Source organism: Onychostoma macrolepis, chromosome 10, assembly GCF_012432095.1.
Source record: "Onychostoma macrolepis isolate SWU-2019 chromosome 10, ASM1243209v1, whole genome shotgun sequence".
Lineage (NCBI taxonomy): Eukaryota > Metazoa > Chordata > Actinopteri > Cypriniformes > Cyprinidae > Onychostoma > Onychostoma macrolepis.
Window position 1 is genome coordinate 25,188,248 of NC_081164.1, and position 21,355 is coordinate 25,209,602.

Here is a 21,355-nt window from a genome sequence, read left to right on the forward strand (position 1 = left end):
CATATACTATGTGTGAAGAGCATTCACTCAGTATCGTTATCTCATTTTTGACCACGGTGGCTTTTAGAGGCTTTTGCATTGGAACTCTTCATATATGTATATATATATATATATATATATTAGTGCTGTCAATCGATTAAAAAAACTATGATTAATCATGATTAATCACAAATTTAAAATACTAGGATTTACCTGTAAATGTGTTGAAAAAGAAATGCATGACAAACTAGTTTAAGGAAACAGAACCTTTCACACTTCCGCCAGGTATGAGACATAATCCTTATTATTCTTTTATCATTATTCTTTTGATTTTATTCAGCCATTATCAGCCTTTAAACTGGCAATACAGCCTTTTTACAGCCTTTATACTTTATACAGCCTTTTATATCGCTGCACAAATTAGCAAATCAGATGTACACATTCAACTAAAAAAAAAATCACATACAGACCATATCTATCATAATCGTGTGTTTATTATCTTATATAATCTATAGTGGCTGTTGTCATGTTTATCTCTGCTGTGTAAAAGCCTTAACATGTAACGTTATGCTCTGCTGAAACTCACGTTGTTTGTGATGTTAACCGTCTCTCCGTTCTTAAGTCATCAGGTATACATTCCAAGTATAATACACATTACTAAAAGGATCTATTTTAATTACTATTTGTCTATTTACACTTTGGGCGGTCGCGGTACATTATAAAAGTAGCCCAAAAAACTGCAACCCACGGCTCTGTAATCTTTCCTGCGACTGTATTTTCAAAATAGCCCAATTGTGCCGTTACCCTGGCAACACTGGTGCTGTACCCTCATCACACAATGATAGATGACCTTCCGCGCTGCGATGACGGGAAGAAGTTGGGGTCAAACCTTATCAAGCGATTAATTTGCGTTAAAAAAATATTAACGCGTTAAAATTTTTTGATTAATCGCATGTGTTAACGCATTAACGTTGACACCCCTAATATATATATATATATATATATATATATATATATACACAGTGCTGCTTGAAAGTTTGTGAACCCTTTAGAATATTCTATATTTCTGCATAAATATGACCCAAAACATCATCAGATTTTCATGTAAGTCCTGAAAGTAGACAAAGAGAACCGAATCAAACAAGTGAGAGAAAAATATTTTCTTTGTCATTTATTTATTGAGAAAAATGATCCAGTGTTACATATCTGTGAGTTGCAAAAGTATGTGAATCTTTGCTTTCAGTATCTGGTGTGACCTGCTTTTGCTGCAGTAACTGAAGGTGAAGTTTCTTGTAAATGCTGATCAGTCCGGCACAATAACATGTAGGAGTTTTAGCCCGTTCCTTAGTGCAGAACCACTTAAACTCTGTGATGTTGGTGGGTTTCCTCCGATGAACTGCTTGCTTACATTTTAATTGGATTAAGGTCTGACTTTCCAAAACATTAACTTTGTTCTTCTTGAACTATTCTTTGGTAGAATGACTTGTGTGCTTGGGGTTGTTTGTCTTGCTGCGTGACACACGTTCTCCTGAGATTCTGTTCTTAAACAGATGTCCAGACGTTTTTCTTTATAATTTGCTGCATAATTCAGAATTCATTGCTCCATCAATGATGGCAGGCTGTTACAGGTTCTGCTTTGGAGTGATCTTCTCGGGAAGGTAACAGTGGTCTTGAATTTCCTCCATTTGTAGACAATCTGTCTGACTGTGGATTTGTGGAGTCCAAACTCTTTAGAGATGGTTTTGTAACCTTTTCCATCCTGATGAGCAACATCAACTCTTTTTCCGAGCTCATCAGTAATCTCATCTATTCGTGACATGATTCACTTCCACAAACATGAACAGACTTTGATAGATCCCTGTTCTTTGAACAAAACAGGCCACGTACTAACATTTGATAGTCATTGCACCGACTGAACACACCTCTGCACAGATGGACTCTAATTTCACCTTTAAATTAACTGCTAATCCAAGAGATTTACATACTTTTGCCACTCACAGATATGCAATACTGAATCATTTTCCTGAATAAATAAACAAAGAAAATATTTTTGTCTCATTTGTTTGATTGGGTTCTCTTTGTGTACTTTCAGGACTTGTGAGAAAATCTGATTGTGTTTTGGGTCATATTTATGCAGAAATATAGAAAAGGGTCCACAAACTTTCAAGCAGCACTGCGATATACAGTATATATATATATGTATATGTGCATATGTGTGTGCATTGAGGGTAGCCTATAGAGAATATTTGAACAGTTTATGCATTTCCTGGGAATTGAACCTATAAGCTTAGTTGCAAGCGCTTGCTGTATAGTCTGAGCTGCAGCACTGAGTCAGATTCACACACATGAGCAGTGATGCGCTGACAGGCCGATCCTCTCGCAGGTATCTGCATGAATCCGCCAACGCTGAACGCCCACACATTATCAGCGCCTGACCTGTTAAACCAGCCTCCGAGACACAAACAAAGAGTCAATGATTGACAGCACCAGCCTGCTGGTGTTTCTTGGGAAACGTCTTGCTTGTGCGTCACTTACGGTCAGAGCTGGGCTGAGGGAGGAGTCACGCTCCTCGGCACCTCCTCCTGTAAACCGGCACATTCTGCTCTGAGACTGAACACAAGAACAATCCAGACAGCGCTTGATCTCTCCAGCGTCAGAGCTGGCTGGGTTTGAGCTCAGCACAGTTTGTGTTTGTCAGACAGGAATCATGTCGTTGCATTCACACAATCACAGGACGGCCTTGAAGTCAAAGTAACCCTGATGTGAACTTCCTCTGTTCAGACACGACATGCACAAGAGCGAAACTCTCAAAACCACAACGTCGCGTTGCTTCGAGAACATTTGCGCAATCCCACACATGCAAATTTCCCTCGGCGGGCATGTTGAGACGGCTGCTGAGGATCCTGGATGTTCAGTGCGGTCAGATTGTGACGCATGCGAATGTGCTTACTGAGTCAATCAAAATTCACACTGATATGAACAAGACCGCTCATTAACGGCTGTTTGGGTTAATTATTTATCTGAGATAACCTGTGAGGTCTGGTAATGGAGCGCTAGTCAGCGATGGGCAAACACAGACAGACACACCTGCGTTTATGAGCGTTTATGACACACGGCAGCTGCTGCATGTGAAGAACTCTCTCATGAACTTCCTTTACCTATTAAGGTGAGGTGCAGTGTGTCTGTGTGTGTGTGTGTCTGTGTGTGTGTGTGTGAGAGACATCAGCGCAGGGATTTCCCCACAACACTTCATTGTGTTTGCTAACTCAACTATAGCCATTACTAATGCTCTTACATACTGACCCGAGGCAGTTAAAGCAGATTGTGTTACTCTTCTGGTAGATATAAGCATGCCAACAGTTTAACTAAGTTTTACTAACTTACTAAGCAAGATTTCTCCCCTTAAAAGGTACAATATGTTTTCGTAATAAAATATCCAAAAACTACTTGCACAGTGTTATATATTTCATGCAGTTGTGTATTTATGTTAACCCAAAAGTTCCCAAGCATTTGTAAATCCAGAGAAATTCAAATTTTAAATAATAACTCGTCCCTGGTCATTGTTGCCGATCAATGACGTAATATCTGCATATCCCCAGTTTCCGCTTGTAGAAACTATGGCAACACACTGGGCCCTATCATACACCTGCTAGGCGCGACGCAAGTGTTTTTTTGCTAGTTTCAGCACTCGGTCTAAAGCATAGACTGTAACCTAACAACGACCAGAACACCCAACAAACAACAACCCAGAAACCTTAGCAACCACCCAGAACACCCTAGCAACCACCTAACAACAACCCACAACACCCTAGCAACCACCTAACAACAACCCAGAAACATTAGCAACCACCCAGAACACCCTAACAACAGCCCACAACACCCTAGCAACAACCCAGAAACCTTAGAAACCACTAACAACACCCTGGCAACCACCTAACAACCTAGAAACATTAACAACCACCCAGAACACTCTAACAACTACCTAACAACAACCCACAACACCCTAGCAACAACCCAGAAACCTTAGAAACCACTAACAACACCATAGCAACCACCTAACAACCTAGAAACATTAGCAACCACCCAGAACACCTCAGCAACCACCTAACAACCACCCAAAACACCCAAGTAACTAGGGTTGTCACGATACCATAAATATGTCTTACGATACTATACCATCTGAAGTATCACGATACCATTCAGTATTGTGTTAATTTAAAATTCAATTCTACAAAATGAATCAAAATTTCATAAATAAATAGATGTAAATGAAAACAGACAAGATTTTTCTCTGAATACTTCATTAATGTGAATGAATGACTAGTTATTGTTATCCATGAAATGATGTAAACAAAACTCATCTTAGCACTGCACAGAAGCTGCATGAAGTGACATCGGTATTTGAAAATTCATCTTAACCTACTAGTATTATTCATGCAGTCATTTTTCACCATGTCATGCATCACTGCAATCTCTAGAAGCAATCTATAAAAATTTCAACTAAAATGAATGTTTCATCATGTTTCATTTATTTGACAAATAATTTTGTATTGTAGTGTCAGGGGCATCATGCACTCCTTACTTTTGAGGGGGCACGAGTGGGGGGTCTATCATGCTTGTCATGTGACACACAGCAGCCACAATACCACTGTATAACTGGCTTATGTCCATACTGAAAATAAATAAATAAAACCATCAGAAAATTTTAATGGTTTCCACTACAAATATCATTACAAACCATCAACTTTTAACCATTAAAAAATGGTTTTCTGTAGTGTGTTTTGGGACATATTCCATTAGGATTTATTGGTTTTAACAAGCCACCACTTACCAGTAGATACCCACAGGGTCCATTACAGTTTCCAGTAAAACCAATACAAGTCCCATTATAACCAGTCAAACCATTACTAATTTTGTAATGGTGTCTATTGTTTTGTTTTGTTTTTCAGCAGGGGTTTTATAATTTTTTTTATTCGATATATCCCAAAATATATTATGAAATATCTCGATTCTCAAATATGTGTAAGTAAATGCATTTTGCACCTTAGGCAAAGAATAGCCTAATACTGTAATCTATTAACTATGCATAAAAGCCTGTCTTTTTACTTAAGTACCAGATGTGGGTGTCATACCATAAAATCTATTTTAATACAACTGAATGTGAATTTAATAAAAACATTGTAAGTTACTAATTAGCATAAATCTTTCATTGTACAAAATAGAGCAAAGAACGTTTACATTATCAAAAGCTTGTTGACAGGGGGGCACTGCATCTAACAAATTAGCAACTACTAACAACACCTTAGTAACCACCTAACAACCACCCAGAACACCCAGCAACCAACTAACAACAAGCCAGAAACCTTAGCAACCACCCAGAGCACCCTAGCAACCACCTAACAACAACCCAGAAACCTTAGCAACGACCCACAATGCCCTAGCAATAGTCTAATAAACACCCAGAATGCTCTAACATCTAACAGCTTAGCTACCACTCACAACACCCTAGTAACCAACCAGAACACCCTAGCAACCACCTAACAACAACCCAGAGCACCCTAGCAACCTCCCAGAACATGGACCTGGACCTTAAGATGATAAAATGATATAAAATAACAAAACCAGCATTAAAGTAAGAACTGAACTCAAGAGATTTCCAGCCACGTAAGCGAGTGTGACTGTAAAACTCCATGGGCTTTTCTAACATGGTCTAGTTATGAAACCTGTAAACTATGTCATTGTGTAGAACATGTGAACATGTTTATTACACAGATACAGAAGAGGATCTGAGCAGAGCATGATCAGACACATTCACACATTCATCTGTGTGTGTGTGTGTGTGTGTAAGGGTGCGTCTCATATCAAGCGCTAGTTCATGCTGATGGTTGTGGAACTCTGGAATTCCTCTTTCGGTTCAGAACTAGCTGACACACGCAGACTAGAATTAGCACACGAGTGTGTGTGTGTGTGTGTGTGAGTGTGTGTGAGTGAGTGTGTGAGTGAGTGTGTTTGTTTGTTGGAGGCGCTTGATTAGCAGAGCGGCAGGGCGTGGGAAGACCTGAGATCTTTGACAGGGACACACTGTGAGATTCTCACCGCTCCCGCTGAACGTCTTCACACTTGCACCATTGTTGTGAAACATGGCACTGAATACTGAGCTGTGAAACACACACTCATTCAGCAGACAGATGAAGGAGAACACGAGGCCTCGGGCGGGAAGATTATCAGATCAAATACATTCACACTGATTCACACCAGCGTTATGAAGCATCTCTGAATGAGCAAACCTAACCAGGAAAAGTTTTGAATGATGGAATTGTGCATGACATATTTAAACAACTTTTATTGAGCGGTCCCTGCTTTTCTTCAAATGTTTTGTTGCATGTTTATTAGAGTGGTAAATATAATATAACCCAGGCCTTAATTTAATTTAAACTTATAATTTTATCAAAATTATAGTAAATTTTCCCTATAATAAATTATGAAATAAGAAATGGCACCAAAAACTGTAACAAAATGATTTAAATGTTAATAACAACATTTCAAATATTTGTATTTAAATGACTTTTGTTGAGGTTTCATTGCTTTTATTAAAATGTAGTATTTTCTGAACTACAATCCAGTCCAATTTTTCAATAGAAAATGATCGTTTTGTTTTAAAAAATTATAAAACACTCCTATAAGAAATGATGCAATTTTGTAATAAAAAGGAAAGTATCTCTCTTTATTTTCGTTTGAGATTTTTTTTTTTTATATATATATAAAATTAAAATGATTTTTAAAAATGATAACAAATATTCCTATAATAAATTATGTAATAAGAAATGGCAAAATACAGTGATTTAAATATTTTAATAATAAAATAGCCAAGAATATATCAGTTTCAGTTTTATTTCAGCAGAACTTGACCTACAGTTGCTGCTTCTTGAAATTGATGGTTGTGGTGCCACCTCGTGTCCAAACTAGATTCACTTAAACTAAATAAAGACATTCACATCACACCAATATAAAACAACACATCTTTAATGCAAAAATGCAAACCAGTGTACAGTGCTTTCTTCACGTGTAGAGGTTGCTCTGAAGCTCGCTGACTCGCGTGATCTTCTGCAGCACGTCTGCGCTGGGACTCGGATCCAGCTGGAATCAAGAGACAGAGCCTGAGTCCTGTGAGACGTGAAGCAGTGAAGCTCAGAGAAGCTCACACTCACCTTCAGCACTGCGCTCACAGCCGCTCTGTACGTCTGCATGCTGAGAGAGTCCGGCTGCAGAACATCACTGTAGCACTGATAGAGAACAGCTGCGATCCGCTGAACCTGACAGTGACTGAGCACTGCACACACACACACAAATACACATTTATGGTATTCATTTAGTAGCTGTTGATTACTCTTGTCTATCTTTTGTCTTCCTTATGTTGATAATGCAGTAAAGGCTCTACAAGTAAGATCTCCCACCAATCTTTCTTAAGTGATGTACTCATAACCACACCTTAAGTGACACGTGATCCATCTGTGACGTGAGTACCCATCACTACACTATTTTGCCCCTAGGTTGGCGAAAGCAAAATTCACTACACTATGTATATGGAATAATAACTGTTTTATAAAAGCAATAATCCCTGTGAAGCCGTAGTTTACAGTAAATTGATAACAGCTAAGGAGGTTTTAGCTGTTATAAATGCCCCTTAGCTGTTATAAATTCACTGTAAACTGCAGCTTCTTGGGGCTTATTGCTTTATTATAATGCAGTAAAGGTCTATTATTGACTCGGTTCTCAATCCTCATGCAAATTGTCATACAGTATCCTCTTCCTTAACATCGGACAATTTTCTTAGTTTTTTTCTCAAAAAGATTGCCGATCAGAGACCACAGTCTGTTATAACATACTGCTCTACAAGAAATTATTGCTCAACTAAAACCTACTGTTTGCTCATTTGATATCATTCCTTCCCGTATTTTGGGGACCATACCAGTTGATCTCAAACATGCACTGGTAGTTCCATCTCTCAAGAAGCCAAATCTTGACCCTGCTGATTCTGCTAATTATAGGCCTATTTCTAATTTGTCTTTTCTTTCTAAGATTCTCGAAAAAGTCGTTCAACTTCAATTAAACTCTTTGTTGTTAAAAAACTCCATCTATGAACCATTTCAGTCAGGATTCACAACTTTTCATAGTAGAGTCGGCTGTATTAAAGGTGTTAAATGATATCTATATGGTAACTGACCAGAGTGGTAGTATTGTATTGGTGCTTTTAGATCTTACTGCTGCATTTGATATGATAGAGCATAATATTCTCATTGCACGACTCGAGTCCTATATGGGCTTGAAGGGAACCGTTTTAAGTTGGTTTAGTTCCTTTTTAAATGACTGGAGGCTCTCAGTTCGACTAGGCACACACGTGTCACCAGCTGCTAACCTCCCATGGGGGGGTCCCACAGGGATCGGTACTTGCACCAATACTTTTTTCCCTGTACATGCTCCCTTTGGGCTCTATCTTCAGGAAGCATGGTGTCTCGTTTCACTGTTATACTGATGATACCCAGATTTATTTGCCACTTAAACGCTCTGAAAGTAACACCTATGACACTTTGTTGGCTTGTATGAAGGATATCAAAATCTGGATGTCATCAAATTTTCTCAACCTCAATGAAAAGAAAACTGAAAATATACTTTTTGGTCCCCCTAGTGTCATTCCCTTAAAATATTTCAGTAATCACTTTGTTTCATCCCAAGCCTTTTTTTACCCATAAATTTACCCATATTACTCCTGTTTTAGCTTCGCTGCATTGGCTGCCTGTGCGTTTTAGAGTGGAATTTAAAATCCTTGTTTTTGTCTTTAAGTCTTTAAACAACTTATCTCCTTCATATTTATCTGAACTGCTTTCCTTACATAATCCCTCTCGAGCTCTTAGATCTAATAGTCTTAGATCGCTCACGGTTCCTAGAGTTAAATTAAAGAAAAGGGGTGAACGTGCCTTCGCCGTTTTTACTTCTCCATCGCTTTCAATGTCCCTTGATGTTCCATCTCTGTATTCGAACTTTGATTGATTGTTATTTGATGCTGTATATAAGTGATCTGTAGTGTGTGAGTGATCATCAGTACCTGCCGCAGCCAGTCCGGTGCTGATGTTGGGCTGCTCGAGGGCCGGACTCGCGACGGGGCCCGTGTGTGTGCTGGTCCTCAGAGAGCGCAGGAAGGGTACACTGCTCTCACTCGGGTAGTCTGATGTCTTATATTCGGCTATACTGCAGTCAGAGAGAACGGTCACTGTCAGATCCCTCGTCTGAACGCAGCCTAACACCTGCAGACGAACAGCACACGCATGAGCCACCGATCCATCACGCTCAGACGACTAATCGCTCTCTCTGTGTTAGTGCTTCACCTTCTCTGTCCACTGGAACTGCTGATCTTCAGCCACGTAACAGGAGCACTGGCATATCAGCACCTGCACGCATACAACACACTCAATCTATCAGCTCAGCTTTCTTTCTAGAGCTGATCCGAGCTCACACACCTCAGTTTTTGAGCCAATATGTGACCCTGGACCACAAAAGTCAGTTTTTTTAAATTTGAAATTATACATCACTATAAATAAGTTTCCATTGATGTATGGTTTGTTAGGATAGGATAATATTTGGCTGAGATACAACTATTTGAAAATCTGGAATCTGAGGGTGCAAAAAAAATCGAAATATTGAGAAAATCACCTTTTAAGTGATCTGGCTCTTGATTTTATTATTGTTATTTTTTTGCGGTAATTAACGTTGGCCAAAACATGAGATGCAGTGGGATGGGGAAAAACCGCCATAAAGTATCGAGACGTGTTTTTTAAAAGTTGAACTTACATTAATTTTACATGGCTTTCTAAACATGCGGCTCTCTTGTGCGAGACGCAACGGTGCTAGACGTCCCTCTAGAAAATGTAATAAATATTCGTTCTGTGTGAACAGCTTGATTTCAGTTTTGACGTAAACAAGATCTCTGCATTGATGTTCTGTTTTTCCGCAATATTTTGAATGAACAGCACAGAAGCGCAGCATCTAGTGGCTTTAACTGGATAGACAAAAAAAAAAAAAAAAAGCATTCTAATGCAACGACACTTACATCGTCATTGCACCTCATGTGCTACATATAAGGCTGCCTGATGCACATATAAAATTCAAATGCAACATTTTTATATTTAAATATGAATTTTTCATTTTAATTCGACAAATATTTTTTTGACAGCCCTAGAATAGGGCTTTAGTTATGGAACGCTGTTCCTCACCGACGGGCTGTGCTTCTGCTGGTACAGGACGCAGGACGGCTCTCCAGGGCCCGGGGCCGTGTCCGGTCGTCCCGATCCGTGGCTCCGCTCGTTCCACAGCGAGACCCACGCGACCGCCGTCCAGTCGCCGGAGCTCAGCACATACGCCGAGATGAACCCTGAAACACACCAGAGCGGCGGCTCAGACCAGGTCAATCTGACTCTGCTGCAGTCTAGAATTAAACTGCTGGTTTGGTCTGGCCAGAGGAGAACGACACACTATTTCCCTGTTTAATACTGTAAAGCTGCTTTGACACAATCTGCACTGTAAGAAGCGCTATATAAATAATGGTGACTTGAGTCTGACGGCTCACCGGTGGCATTCAGACCCACAGCGATGATCAGATCCGAACACGGCACAGATCCGCCGTCTGTCTGCGAGAGCCAATGAACGTCGACAGACCTGAGAGAAAACAAAGATCTGATCAGACACTACTATAATCCTACTTTATATATACACTTCATCCAACTTATATATATTAACGGTATATACACACACACACTACCCTACAGAAGTTTGGGATAAATAAGATTTTTAATGTTTTATTAAGGAACTCTCTTCTGCTCACCAAGCCTGCATTTATTTGATCCAAAATACAGCAAAAGCAGTAATATTGTAAAATATTTTTATTATTTAAAATAAATGCTTTCTAGTTGAATATATTTTCAAATGTAATTTATTTCTGTGATCAAAGCTGAATTTTCAGCAACATTACTGCAGTCTTCAGTGTCACATGATCCTTCAGAAATCATTCTGATATGCTGATCTGCTGCTCAAGAAACATCTCTGATTATTATTATCAATATTTAAAACAGTTGAGTAAATTATTTTTCAGGATTCTCTGACGAACAGAAAGATCCAAAGATCAGCATTTATCTGAAATAAAAAGCTTTTGTAATATAATAAACTATACCATACCATTCAAAAGCTTGGAGTGAGTATAATTTTTTATTTTATTTTATTTTTATTGGGGGGGGGGTTATAGAAATTAATACTTTTATTTAGCAAGGATGCTTTAAATTGATCAAAAGTGATGATGAAGACATTTATAATGTTACAAAATACTTCTATTTCAGATAAATGATGTTCTTCTAAACTTTCTATTCATCGAAGAAACCTTCTACTCAACTGTTTTTAACATAATAATAATAATAAATGTTTTTGAGCAGCAAATCAGCATATTATTATGATTTCTGAAGGATCATGTGACACTGAAGACTGGAGTAATGATGCTGAAAATACAGCTGCGCATCACAGAAATAAATTACAGTTTAAATATAATCAAATAGAAAGCAGTTATTTTAAATAGTAAAAATATTTCAGAATTTTACTGTTTTATGCATCAAATAAATGCAGGCTTGGTGAGCAGAAGAGACTGCTTTAAAAACATTACAAATCTTACTGTTCAAAAACTTTTGACTGGTAAAAATACCCAACTTATATACACTATAACCAATTTTATACTGTCCAACCAATGTCATTTCCAACTTATATCCAACTTTATATGTATTATATCGGACTAATAAGCGCTATAGATGATCAGAATCACGTGATCAATACACAACATCAGAAACACATGCAGCTGAACTGAAAGCGAAAGTACCGTGCGATTATTCAGTCTCAAATAAAACCGATGAAGACTTTATCGCAAATGTTACTGACTGACTCTGTTCATTACATTATGAATAAATATGATACATGATTTCACCTCTTCTCCTCTATTTCGCGGCGGATCTGCTCATCTTCCTCGTTTTCATTCGTCATATCATCATACTCATCTTCTTCAACAGCTCTCGAGTACACCGATAAAACTTCACCGAAAAATGTGGCCATATTAGACGATTTGTGAGATTAAATCACTCAATGCAACTCAAAGGTGCTGTGTAATGATCGCTGCTCCGCTATTAGCCCGACACACACCGGAAGTACTGGCTGCAGCTTTACAGCAGAGGACTTTTATTTTGTTTAGAGTTTTAGTCACATTTGTGCCGTGTGAAAATATGTGTGAGAGAAAGAAAGAAAGAAAGAAAGAAATAATTATTTTGAGTAAAATTTGTGAGTGTTGAATCACAATTCGAAAAAAAATAATAATCAGTACTGATGAGAAACTAGTTACATATAACGAAATTACGTAATTTAATGACAAAATAAATGTAACTGTGACAGTTACTGAAGAACAAATGTGTAATTAAATTACAGTTACTTCTGAAAATGTTAACGATTACAAACAGAGTAACATCAAATATTTTCACAAACACACCCACCCACACATACATATTTAATTGTTTTTTTTTTTAAATAAATTGCAGACTGCTCTAAAATATGAGACAGCAATGTTTCAGGAGTTTTTTAAGACAAACTTATTTTTCCAAGGCATTGTTAATATTACTATGCAAAAATTTGATTAAAAAGTAACTAATTACGGTACTTAGTTACTTTTTATGAAAAGAAATGTGTTACTTTACTTTTGAGTTACTTTTTAAATCTGGGCAGGGCTTGCTTGTTTGTTTTTAATATAAAAAGTTATTCTTTTACAAATGTAAAAGCCCTTTCACACCAAAAGTAAAATGAATGCACCTCAGGCTGAAGTAAATGTAAAATCACGTCTGTACAGTAGAGGGTGCAGCTCAAACTAATCTCATGAAGAATATGACGCAGGAGAAGAAAGTTTAACACTATTCAGCAATAACTAAAATGAATCACAAATGTGTCATTTTTGCTTATTAGTATGGTTGAATTGGATCATAGGTCACAAAGACAAATGGGATTAAATACATAAATTATATTTGTCTTGTTTAACATATTTAATTATTGCAGGTTTGTATAATATTCTAAGTTTGCATTTGACTGTTTTTATTTTTTGAGGAATACTGAATGTGTTTTTGTGCAGGTGAGATGAGTAAATACATGTTGATATTTAGTCTAGATCTACAGTAAGATCATGTTCACACACAACTCTCTGCACTTACTCTTGATTTCTCTCAACATGGCAACACAAGAGCTGTCAGTCAATACATGAGAAACAAAGTAACTGGTGTTACTTATTTGAAAAAGTAACTCAGATATTTCCTATATTTTTTATATACGTTTTATTTGTATATTTCATCTCATCTGTGAAATCAAACACCTCAAATATTTAATATTTTACATGAACTGAGCCTAAAGAACGGCTCTGTATTAATGTTCTGAAGCAGGTCATTTAAAGGAATGTAATGTCTGAAAGAGACGAACAATAAAGACTCAAATCTGTTCTGAGTTCTGCTTTTTACATTATAGCTCCGCCCACCAGTATCCTAGACAACATTACTAAAGACGCGAATTCTACAAGTTTAGTGGCATTGAGTAAAGCGCTTGGCGTGATGTTTTCTAGCGATCGACCCGAGTTCGAATCCCGCCTAAGCAATGCATTTGGCAGACAAAGGGTTTTTCTTCCTGCTACACCTCTGGATCCAGATGACCGTTCCGAGCAGGTCTGCAGCGATATATACAGTACTTGCCTTTATGGACCTCAACTTCTGTTTTAGCCTATTTTTAACACCACAGAGACCCCTAAACATATCGAGAAATAGAGGGGAGGAGAGCAGCACACCAGAATAAAGAGCAGAGAGCCTTAATATCTAACATTTGCCAGCTTTTTTCAGTTACATTCGAGATGCCGAGTCTGATCTGAGAACTAAATCTAAAGGATAAAGCTTCCGGTTTTCACACACAATTCTGTGTCTCTGCTGTGTTTGTATATGCTGGTAAGTTTTATTATTATTTCTCTGAGGTGTTTTGATCACATCTGTGAGCTGCATGCTACTAAAATTAGCCATGGTTTTAATTACAGTAAAAGTGTAGTAACTATGGTTTTTCGCGTATTGATTATCATTTGTATAACCAGTTTTACTGCAAATACCATGGTTAAACTATGGTTAATGTAGCAAAACCGTGGTTACCATGCTTAAAAAAAGTTTTTTTTGTTTTATTGGTAGTAAAACCATGGTTTATTTAGTCCTGATAGCACACGTACATCTCGGAGACGTCTATTTGACATCTGCATTTACATCTGCAAGACGTATTTTTTAGGGTGTTTGCTCATCTGCAATACGTCTATAGGACGTTTCCTTTTAGATGTCAAATAGACGTCTATTAGATGTCTTTAAGATGTTTATCATTTATAATGTATGTAAAACTGACATCTGAAAGACGTCTGTCAGACGTTTATAGACAGCAGATGCTTTCCAGATCAAGAGATCTTTAACAGACATCTTGCAGACGTACGTGTGCTATCTGGGAGGCCTGTAGCTTCAGTTAACGTTATAAATTATCTGGTGATTTTATATTAATAGCACATGAACTGAAACTATAAGGACAGCTCTTGTGCTGTTACTGTATTAGGCTTAATTTTATGGTCTTAAGCATGTGATTTAAATAAATACAGCGTGCAAGTGTTTAAAGTGTTTTACAATTTTTTTTATTTTCTTTTGTTTATTTAATCATGTACTTATTAATGTTCAGCTAATTTTATTTAATTTAATTTTGCAAACAAGACAAAAAATGTGCTGTAAATGTGGCTGAGTACTCCTGGTTTAGTGTGTTGTCAGCATGTTGTGCTTTAGAGTCATTCTGTGTCAAATCAGCCAAGATTAAATAAATTTTGGATTTTGTTAATACTTTTTCCAAAGAAAGCCCAAATATGAAATGTCATGGATTTATGTTTACTGAGTAATCCACTATTTTGTAATTTTTAATGTCCTATATGGTTCATTTCCAAAATTATTGGGCTCTAAATACAGCTCCATGGGTAAATCGTAAAACTGTAGACATTTTCGTTGGTCAAAAACCAAATGTGGGTCAGTTTGCATTCAGCTGATTTTTGTTGTATTTAAAGAGGAATGTCTAAAGAACAAATAATGTTGAAACTAGAAATGTATCTTGTTTCGTTCTATCAAAACAATTTAATAAATCATAGCCTACCTGTCTGAGTGCCATAAAGAATCTTTTTTCTAAAGTTTGCACGCCTGTAACTCAAGAAATATTAAAGGTATCTTAATAGGTATGCAAACTTCCCATTTTTTGACTGTAATCATTGGCACATAATGCAACACAGAAGTCAAACAGATTTTACTAACAGAGCTACCTATCTCTGTGTGAAAATAGCATGATGAACATGACATCTTTCTGAAGTCATTATACCCTCCTGTAATTTGCCTCCGAATCTCATGAAAATATTTTGATTTTCTTCTTCATCTATCCATTTCTTTCTGTTTTTGAGCTGGGGATCTCTGGTTGAGGTGACGCAGAAGGACTCTTTAGTGAATCTGAATATGTGAATAGGTGAATGAGTGTTTCTCCTCCGCAGTTCTTCTATTACTCCGGTGGGAAGTCGTGTGGAATGGGCCGGAGACATGAACAAGAATGACGCTTGGATCCGTGTGATCCAGATGCAGTTCAGCTGCGACGTGAAGAATCCTCCAGACATCTCCATACCGATATCCATCACTAAAATCAAGGTGGTGCCGTCTGATCCGGGGCCTGAAACGGTCTGAAAGACATTCGACTCACAGGAATCTGTGCAGATGTGATCAGATCAGAGTTGAAACTGTAATTATGAACACAGTTATATATCTTTTGTGATGATGAGGAGAATCTGTCTCAGTCAGAGCTGCAGAAATACTGTTGTTCACACTGCAAAAAATTATTCTCTTACTTAGTATTTTTGTGTTGTTTTCTAGTATAAATATCTAATAATTCTTGAATCAAGATTAATTTATTGTTAAGTAAAATGACTTTAGTATTTCTATCCTGAAAAAAAAATATTTTCTTAGTTTTCTAGTATAAATATCTAAAAAGTCTTGAATGAAGATCCATTGTAAAATGATTTAAGATATTTTAACATCTTGTTTTTTTTTTTTAAATGATCAAAATTTCGTTAGTTTTTGCTTAAAACAAGCAAAAATATCTACCAATGGGGCAAGAAAAATAATCTTAATTCAAAGGCTAAACAAGATGATTTTTGTTGCCCCATTGGTAGATATTTTTTGCTTGTTTTAAGGAAAACCTAAAAAAAAATTTTTTTATTTTTTTTTTACAGAAAACAAGACATAATAAATCATTTTACTTGTACTGTAAATTAATCTTGAATTTTAGACATTTATACTAGGAAATAAGACAAAAACACTAAGAGAATAGTTTTTTGCAGTGTATTTTCAAACACAAGCTGCCAGTGCTTTTATATACATTATGTACACTTGCCTGCTGTTTCCTGCATTATTAATTTCTCATGTTGCTCAAAATATATCCCAAAACATCTTTTTCTTTTCTGTATCACAATGACATTTATACTGTAATTAGTTTGATAGGTAAACAGTAAAAGCATAAATATGAATCCTGTCTAATGTGTTGCATTCAGTGTCCAACATACAGTAAAGTGTTTGAGTTTGATATGCAGAGCAGAAAAAGTTCAGCCTTCCAAACCACAGCCATAGTTTACGTCAGAAAATACTGACAGATGACCGATATTGACAACATGACTAACAGTGACTGTTCTGATGACACCAGACAGATAACAAACACTCAAAACAGGTGAAATATATGATTATTTAATACATTTCCTTCTGAATAAACCCGGATCAGTCTATAAACAGACTTCAGCGCAACCGCACACACTTTCACTTCTGTTCATTTGATCTGCTGATCTGATCATCAAACCTCCAGCGATGTTCAAGTTTCTGATGATCAGCGGAGCTCAAGCATCTGCATCAGCCTGGTTAAGCCTGATACAACACCTTGGATTAACTCGGTTGAGCTGGTTAACCATTCCAAAGCATGTCTTGGATGAACCACTGAAGTCATCTTGGTTGACTCAGGAGGTAACCTGGTGTCCAATCAAAATCACTTAAAACACACCAAATGAAACATATACTAAATGTATATTCTGATATAAAAAATATAATATTAAACCAAGTTAAAAAGGTGGATAGTAAAAAAAATGATCTCAACCAACAAAACGTGGTCAGGACACTAAAGAGATCAGCATTACATTACATTCGCTACATTAGAACTATGATCAGAGAGTCTGATTTGAGATCAGTAGAGTTTGAGTAGTGCGTCTCATCTGAGATCAGTCTGTTCTGGTACATCAGAATTGAGATCAGTGAGTCTGATCTGAGATCAGTAGAGTGTGATCGGGTCATTAGCGCTGTTGTCGGGGAGTCTGATCTGAGATCAGTAGTATATTACATTTGTTACATTAGAATTGAGAACAGTGAGTCTGACCTGAGATCAGTAGAGTTTGAGCAGTGAGTCTCATCTGAGATCAGTCTGTTCTGAGATCAGAAATGTATTCGGTACATCAGAATTGAGATCAGTGAGTCTGATCTGAGATCAGTAGAGTGTGTTCATTGGTACATTAAAGCTGATGTCAGTATGTCTGATCTGAGATTAGTAGAGTTTGAGCAGTGAGTCTGATCTGAGATCAGTCTGTTCTAAGATCAGAAGTGTATTCGGTACATTAGAATTGAGATCAGTGAGTCTGACCTGAGATCAGTAGAGTTTGAGCAGTGAGTCTGATCTGAGATCAGTCTGTTCTAAGATCAGAAGTGTATTCGGTACATTAGAATTGAGATCAGTGAGCCTGATCTGAGATCAGTAGAGTGTGTTCATCGGTTCATTAGCGCTGTCTTCGGTGAGTCTGATCTGAGATCAGCGCGAGACTCCTTCAGTCTGATGCTGTAAACAAACGCGGAGGCTCCGATACTCGGACGATATTTATGAAATCTAAAGGATGGAAATAAGGCTTCCGATTTTCACACACAATTATGTTTTATTGTGTGTCTCTGCGGTGTTTGTTTACGCTAGTAAGTTTTATTTGTATTTCTCTGAGGTGTTTTGATCTCATGATCTGTGAGCGTTAGCGGAGCTGCAATGCTAACCTGCTAGCTTCCGGTAACGTTATTATCTGTGATTTTACATTAATAGCACACAAAACTATAAGGAACAGCTCTCGTGTTGTATTAATTTCACGTTCTGAAGCAGGTGATTTAATTAAATACAGTGTGCGAGTGTTTAATGTGTTTCTCAGGTCTGGAAGTTTAGCTCGTATTGTTCTGTTAGCACATTAGCCTCCCTCTTTATTACGTTAAATCATATTTACTCACGAAAACAACTTCCGAGCAATTAATAATTTATATTTATAGCTTATATTTTCATTTATTTATGTGCTCCTGTTATTGTAAATGTTTAATAGTTAATTTAATCAAACCTGAATGATCCTTTAACAAACATAAAAGACGAACAATAAAGACTCAAATCATCATCATCTGAATTCATTATTAAATGTTTGATTTCTTATTTTAAGAAACGGTATAAATCATGCTCTGTTAAATATAGTGTTCTGTGCGTCTGTTTTTAAAGGGAGAAAACTAACTAAAGTACCAAAAGTGTACTATAGTAATACTATGGTATTGATTGAGGAAATCATGCCTGTTTTACTATGATAATTATTCAGTTCCTTGCTATATAAGAAGAATTAAAGCACTGCAGTGTTTTGTCTGTTATTTCTGTGTCTGTAATGCTGTTCAGTGATTCTGTATCTGGATGAATGTGGATGTCTGACTGATGTATTCCTGTGTTTCAGGTGTGTTCGGCGTGTCGGCGATAGACGTGTACACTCCAACCGAGGTGTTAGTTGAGAACGGGACCACAGCCACTCTGTCCTGTAGTTTCAAGTCTAGAGAGGTGATCAGTAGTTTAGCGTCAGTCGTGTGGTCTTTCCTTCCGGAGGGAGAAACTGGACAGCCCACTTCAGTAAGAGTCCTTCATCTCCACTGCACTGATTTTCATGTATGATATCAGTCAGCATGTGATCATCACGTATGTTTTTCCTCCGCAGTTCTTCTATTACTCCGGCGGGAAGCCGTTTCAAGGTTCTCTGCCGCAGTTTAAGTCTCGTGTGGAATGGGCCGGAGACATGAACAAGAAGGACGTGTCGATCCGTGTGATCCAGATGCAGTTCAAGGACAACGGGACATTCAGCTGCGACGTGAAGAATCCTCCAGACATCTCCGGACAGGTGTCCATCATTAAAGTCAGGGTGGTCATGAAAGGTGAGTGTCATCATCTGAAACATTCTGCGATTTATATGTGACCCTGGGCCACAAAACCAGTCATAAGGGTCAATTGAGACTTTCAAAAAATTGAGATTTATACATCATCTGAAAGCTGAGCTTTCCGTTAATGTACAGTTGTGCTCATAAGTTTACATACCCGAATGTGCATAATGTTAATAATTTAAACAAAATAAGAGGGATCATAAAAATTGCATGTTATTTTTTTATGTAGTACTGTCCTGAATAAGCTATTTCACATAACAGATGTTTACATATACTCCACAAGACAAAATAATAACTGAATTTATAAAAATGACCCCGTTCAAAAGTTTGCATACCCTTGAATCTTAATACTATGTGTCGTTTCCTGGATGATCCACGACTCTTTTTATATTTTGTGATAGTTGTTCATGAGTCCCTTGTTGGTCCTGAGCAGAAAAATCCTCCAGCTCCTGCACTTTCTTTGGTTTTCCAGCATCTTCTGCGGATTTGTACCCTTTCCAACAGTGACTGTATGATTTTGAAATCCATCTTTTAACACTGAGGGCAATTGAGAGACTCATGCATAACTATTACAAAAGGTGAAAACATGTACTGATGCTCAAGAAGGTGCCACAATGCATTAAGAGACGGGGGGGTGAAAACTTTTTTAATTGGATGATCAGGGTAAATTGTACTTATTTTGTCTTCTGGGAAACATGCAAGTATTTATGTAGCTTTTGAAGTCCAGTACTAAATGAAAAATATGATCGTTAAACAAAATGAGAAGAATTTACACATCATCATCCTGTTCAAAAGTTTTCACCCCCCAGCTCTATATGCCTTCTTGAGCATCAGTACATGTTTCCACCTTTTGTAATAGTTGTGTTCGAGTCCCTCAATTGTCCTCAGTGTGAAAAGATGGATTTCAAAATCATAAAGTCACTTTTGGAAAGGGTTCAAATCTGCAGAAGATGCTGGAAAACCAAAGAATGCACAGGAGCTGGGGGATTTTTCTGAAGAACAGCAGGAAGGCAACAAGGGACTCATGAACAACTATCACAAAATATAAAAGAGTCGTGGATCATCCAGGAAACGACACATAGATTATTAAGATTCAAGGGTATGTAAACTTTTGAATGGGGTCTCATTTTTATAAAGTCATTTATTATTTTGTCTTGTGGAGTGTATGTGAACATCTGTTATGTGAAATAGCTTATTCAGGACAGTACTAAATAAAAAATAACATGCAATTTTCATGATCCCTCTTATTTATTTGCGCATCAAGGGGTATGTAAACTTATGAGCACAACTGTATGGTTTGTTAGAATAGGACATGAGCATGTTTCTCTGTGTTCAGAGGCTCTTCCTCAGACCAGCATGGCGGTGATCGTGGGCGGTGTGATCGGAGCCGTGATCGGCATCATCATCATCGCTGTGGTCACGTACCTAATCATCAGACGACAGGAGCCCAGTCACGAATACGAAGGGTACGTGTCCGTATCTGTTAAACCGTGTGTGTACGTAGTAGGGCTGCGATCGTGGACCGATTCTGAGATCTTCTGAACGCATCGCGATTTTCTCTGGAATGGATTCTGAGCTCAGATTTTAACAGCAGATGGCGCTCTACTGTAGTTTTTATCCGCACACTGAAGTGCTCATGAAGAAGAGCGCTTGTGCATTCAGCCGAGTCTGTAATTTCATCTCGGTTCAGAATGCTTTTATGACGCCAGATTAATGTAAACACAGCCCACTGTGGACACCCTTGTAATTCGCTTCAACCTTTTCATATTTTATGAATGATTATTTTAGGTTCAAGTGTGTGTCAGGATTTGGAAACAAGCAGAGTACGGCTGTTTCTAAAGCATGCAGCGCCGTCTGCTGTTCAAAACTAAGCTCAGAATCAACTCGAGAAAGAATCGCCATGCATTCGGAAAAAATCTCAGAATCGATGCTGAATCATTTCTTGATTCGCGATGCATTGATTTATTTTCCCA

General features: G+C 37.5%; 2 protein-coding genes and 1 long non-coding RNA gene across 3 annotated transcripts in view; 2 read left to right on the forward strand and 1 right to left on the reverse strand.

The window, feature by feature from the left end:
- Nucleotides 1-6,986: 6,986 nt before the first annotated feature.
- Nucleotides 6,987-12,231, reverse strand: psmg1 (proteasome (prosome, macropain) assembly chaperone 1). The gene is made up of 7 exons (XM_058789434.1): nt 11,996-12,231; nt 10,601-10,689; nt 10,248-10,405; nt 9,363-9,425; nt 9,083-9,281; nt 7,188-7,309; nt 6,987-7,116 (listed from the first exon to the last, which is right to left on the reverse strand). Exons 1-7 carry the CDS (start codon nt 12,118-12,120, stop codon nt 7,039-7,041), a joined length of 834 nt encoding a protein of 277 aa, XP_058645417.1. The 5' UTR covers nt 12,121-12,231; the 3' UTR covers nt 6,987-7,038.
- A 1,366-nt stretch (nt 12,232-13,597) lies between these two features.
- On the forward strand, nt 13,598-16,193 carry LOC131548495 (uncharacterized). Its single transcript, XR_009273167.1, has 3 exons — nt 13,598-13,757; nt 13,929-14,030; nt 15,632-16,193. It is a non-coding gene; the product is annotated as an uncharacterized LOC131548495 (long non-coding RNA).
- A 1,787-nt stretch (nt 16,194-17,980) lies between these two features.
- The window catches only part of mpzl1l (myelin protein zero-like 1 like), a 10,404-nt gene continuing 7,029 nt past the window's right edge, over nt 17,981-21,355 (forward strand). The window contains exons 1-4 of the mRNA XM_058789876.1: nt 17,981-18,128; nt 18,908-19,077; nt 19,163-19,376; nt 20,719-20,848. Of these exons, the coding sequence (XP_058645859.1) occupies nt 18,056-18,128; nt 18,908-19,077; nt 19,163-19,376; nt 20,719-20,848 (587 nt within the window). The 5' untranslated portion in view covers nt 17,981-18,055. The remainder of the gene's footprint in view (nt 18,129-18,907; nt 19,078-19,162; nt 19,377-20,718; nt 20,849-21,355) is intronic.

What these genes read in the sequence shown, in the direction of transcription:
- psmg1 (XM_058789434.1), bottom strand. Translation starts at nt 12,120, where the DNA reads ATGGCCACATTTTTCGGTGAAGTTTTATCGGTGTACTCGAGAGCTGTT. An exon ending in TGTGGGTCTGAATGCCACCG is followed by an intron (nt 10,406 to 10,600) that starts GTGAGCCGTCAG and finishes GGTGTGTTTCAG; the next exon opens with GGTTCATCTCGGCGTATGTG. An exon ending in AGTTCCAGTGGACAGAGAAG is followed by an intron (nt 9,282 to 9,362) that starts GTGAAGCACTAA and finishes GTTCGTCTGCAG; the next exon opens with GTGTTAGGCTGCGTTCAGAC.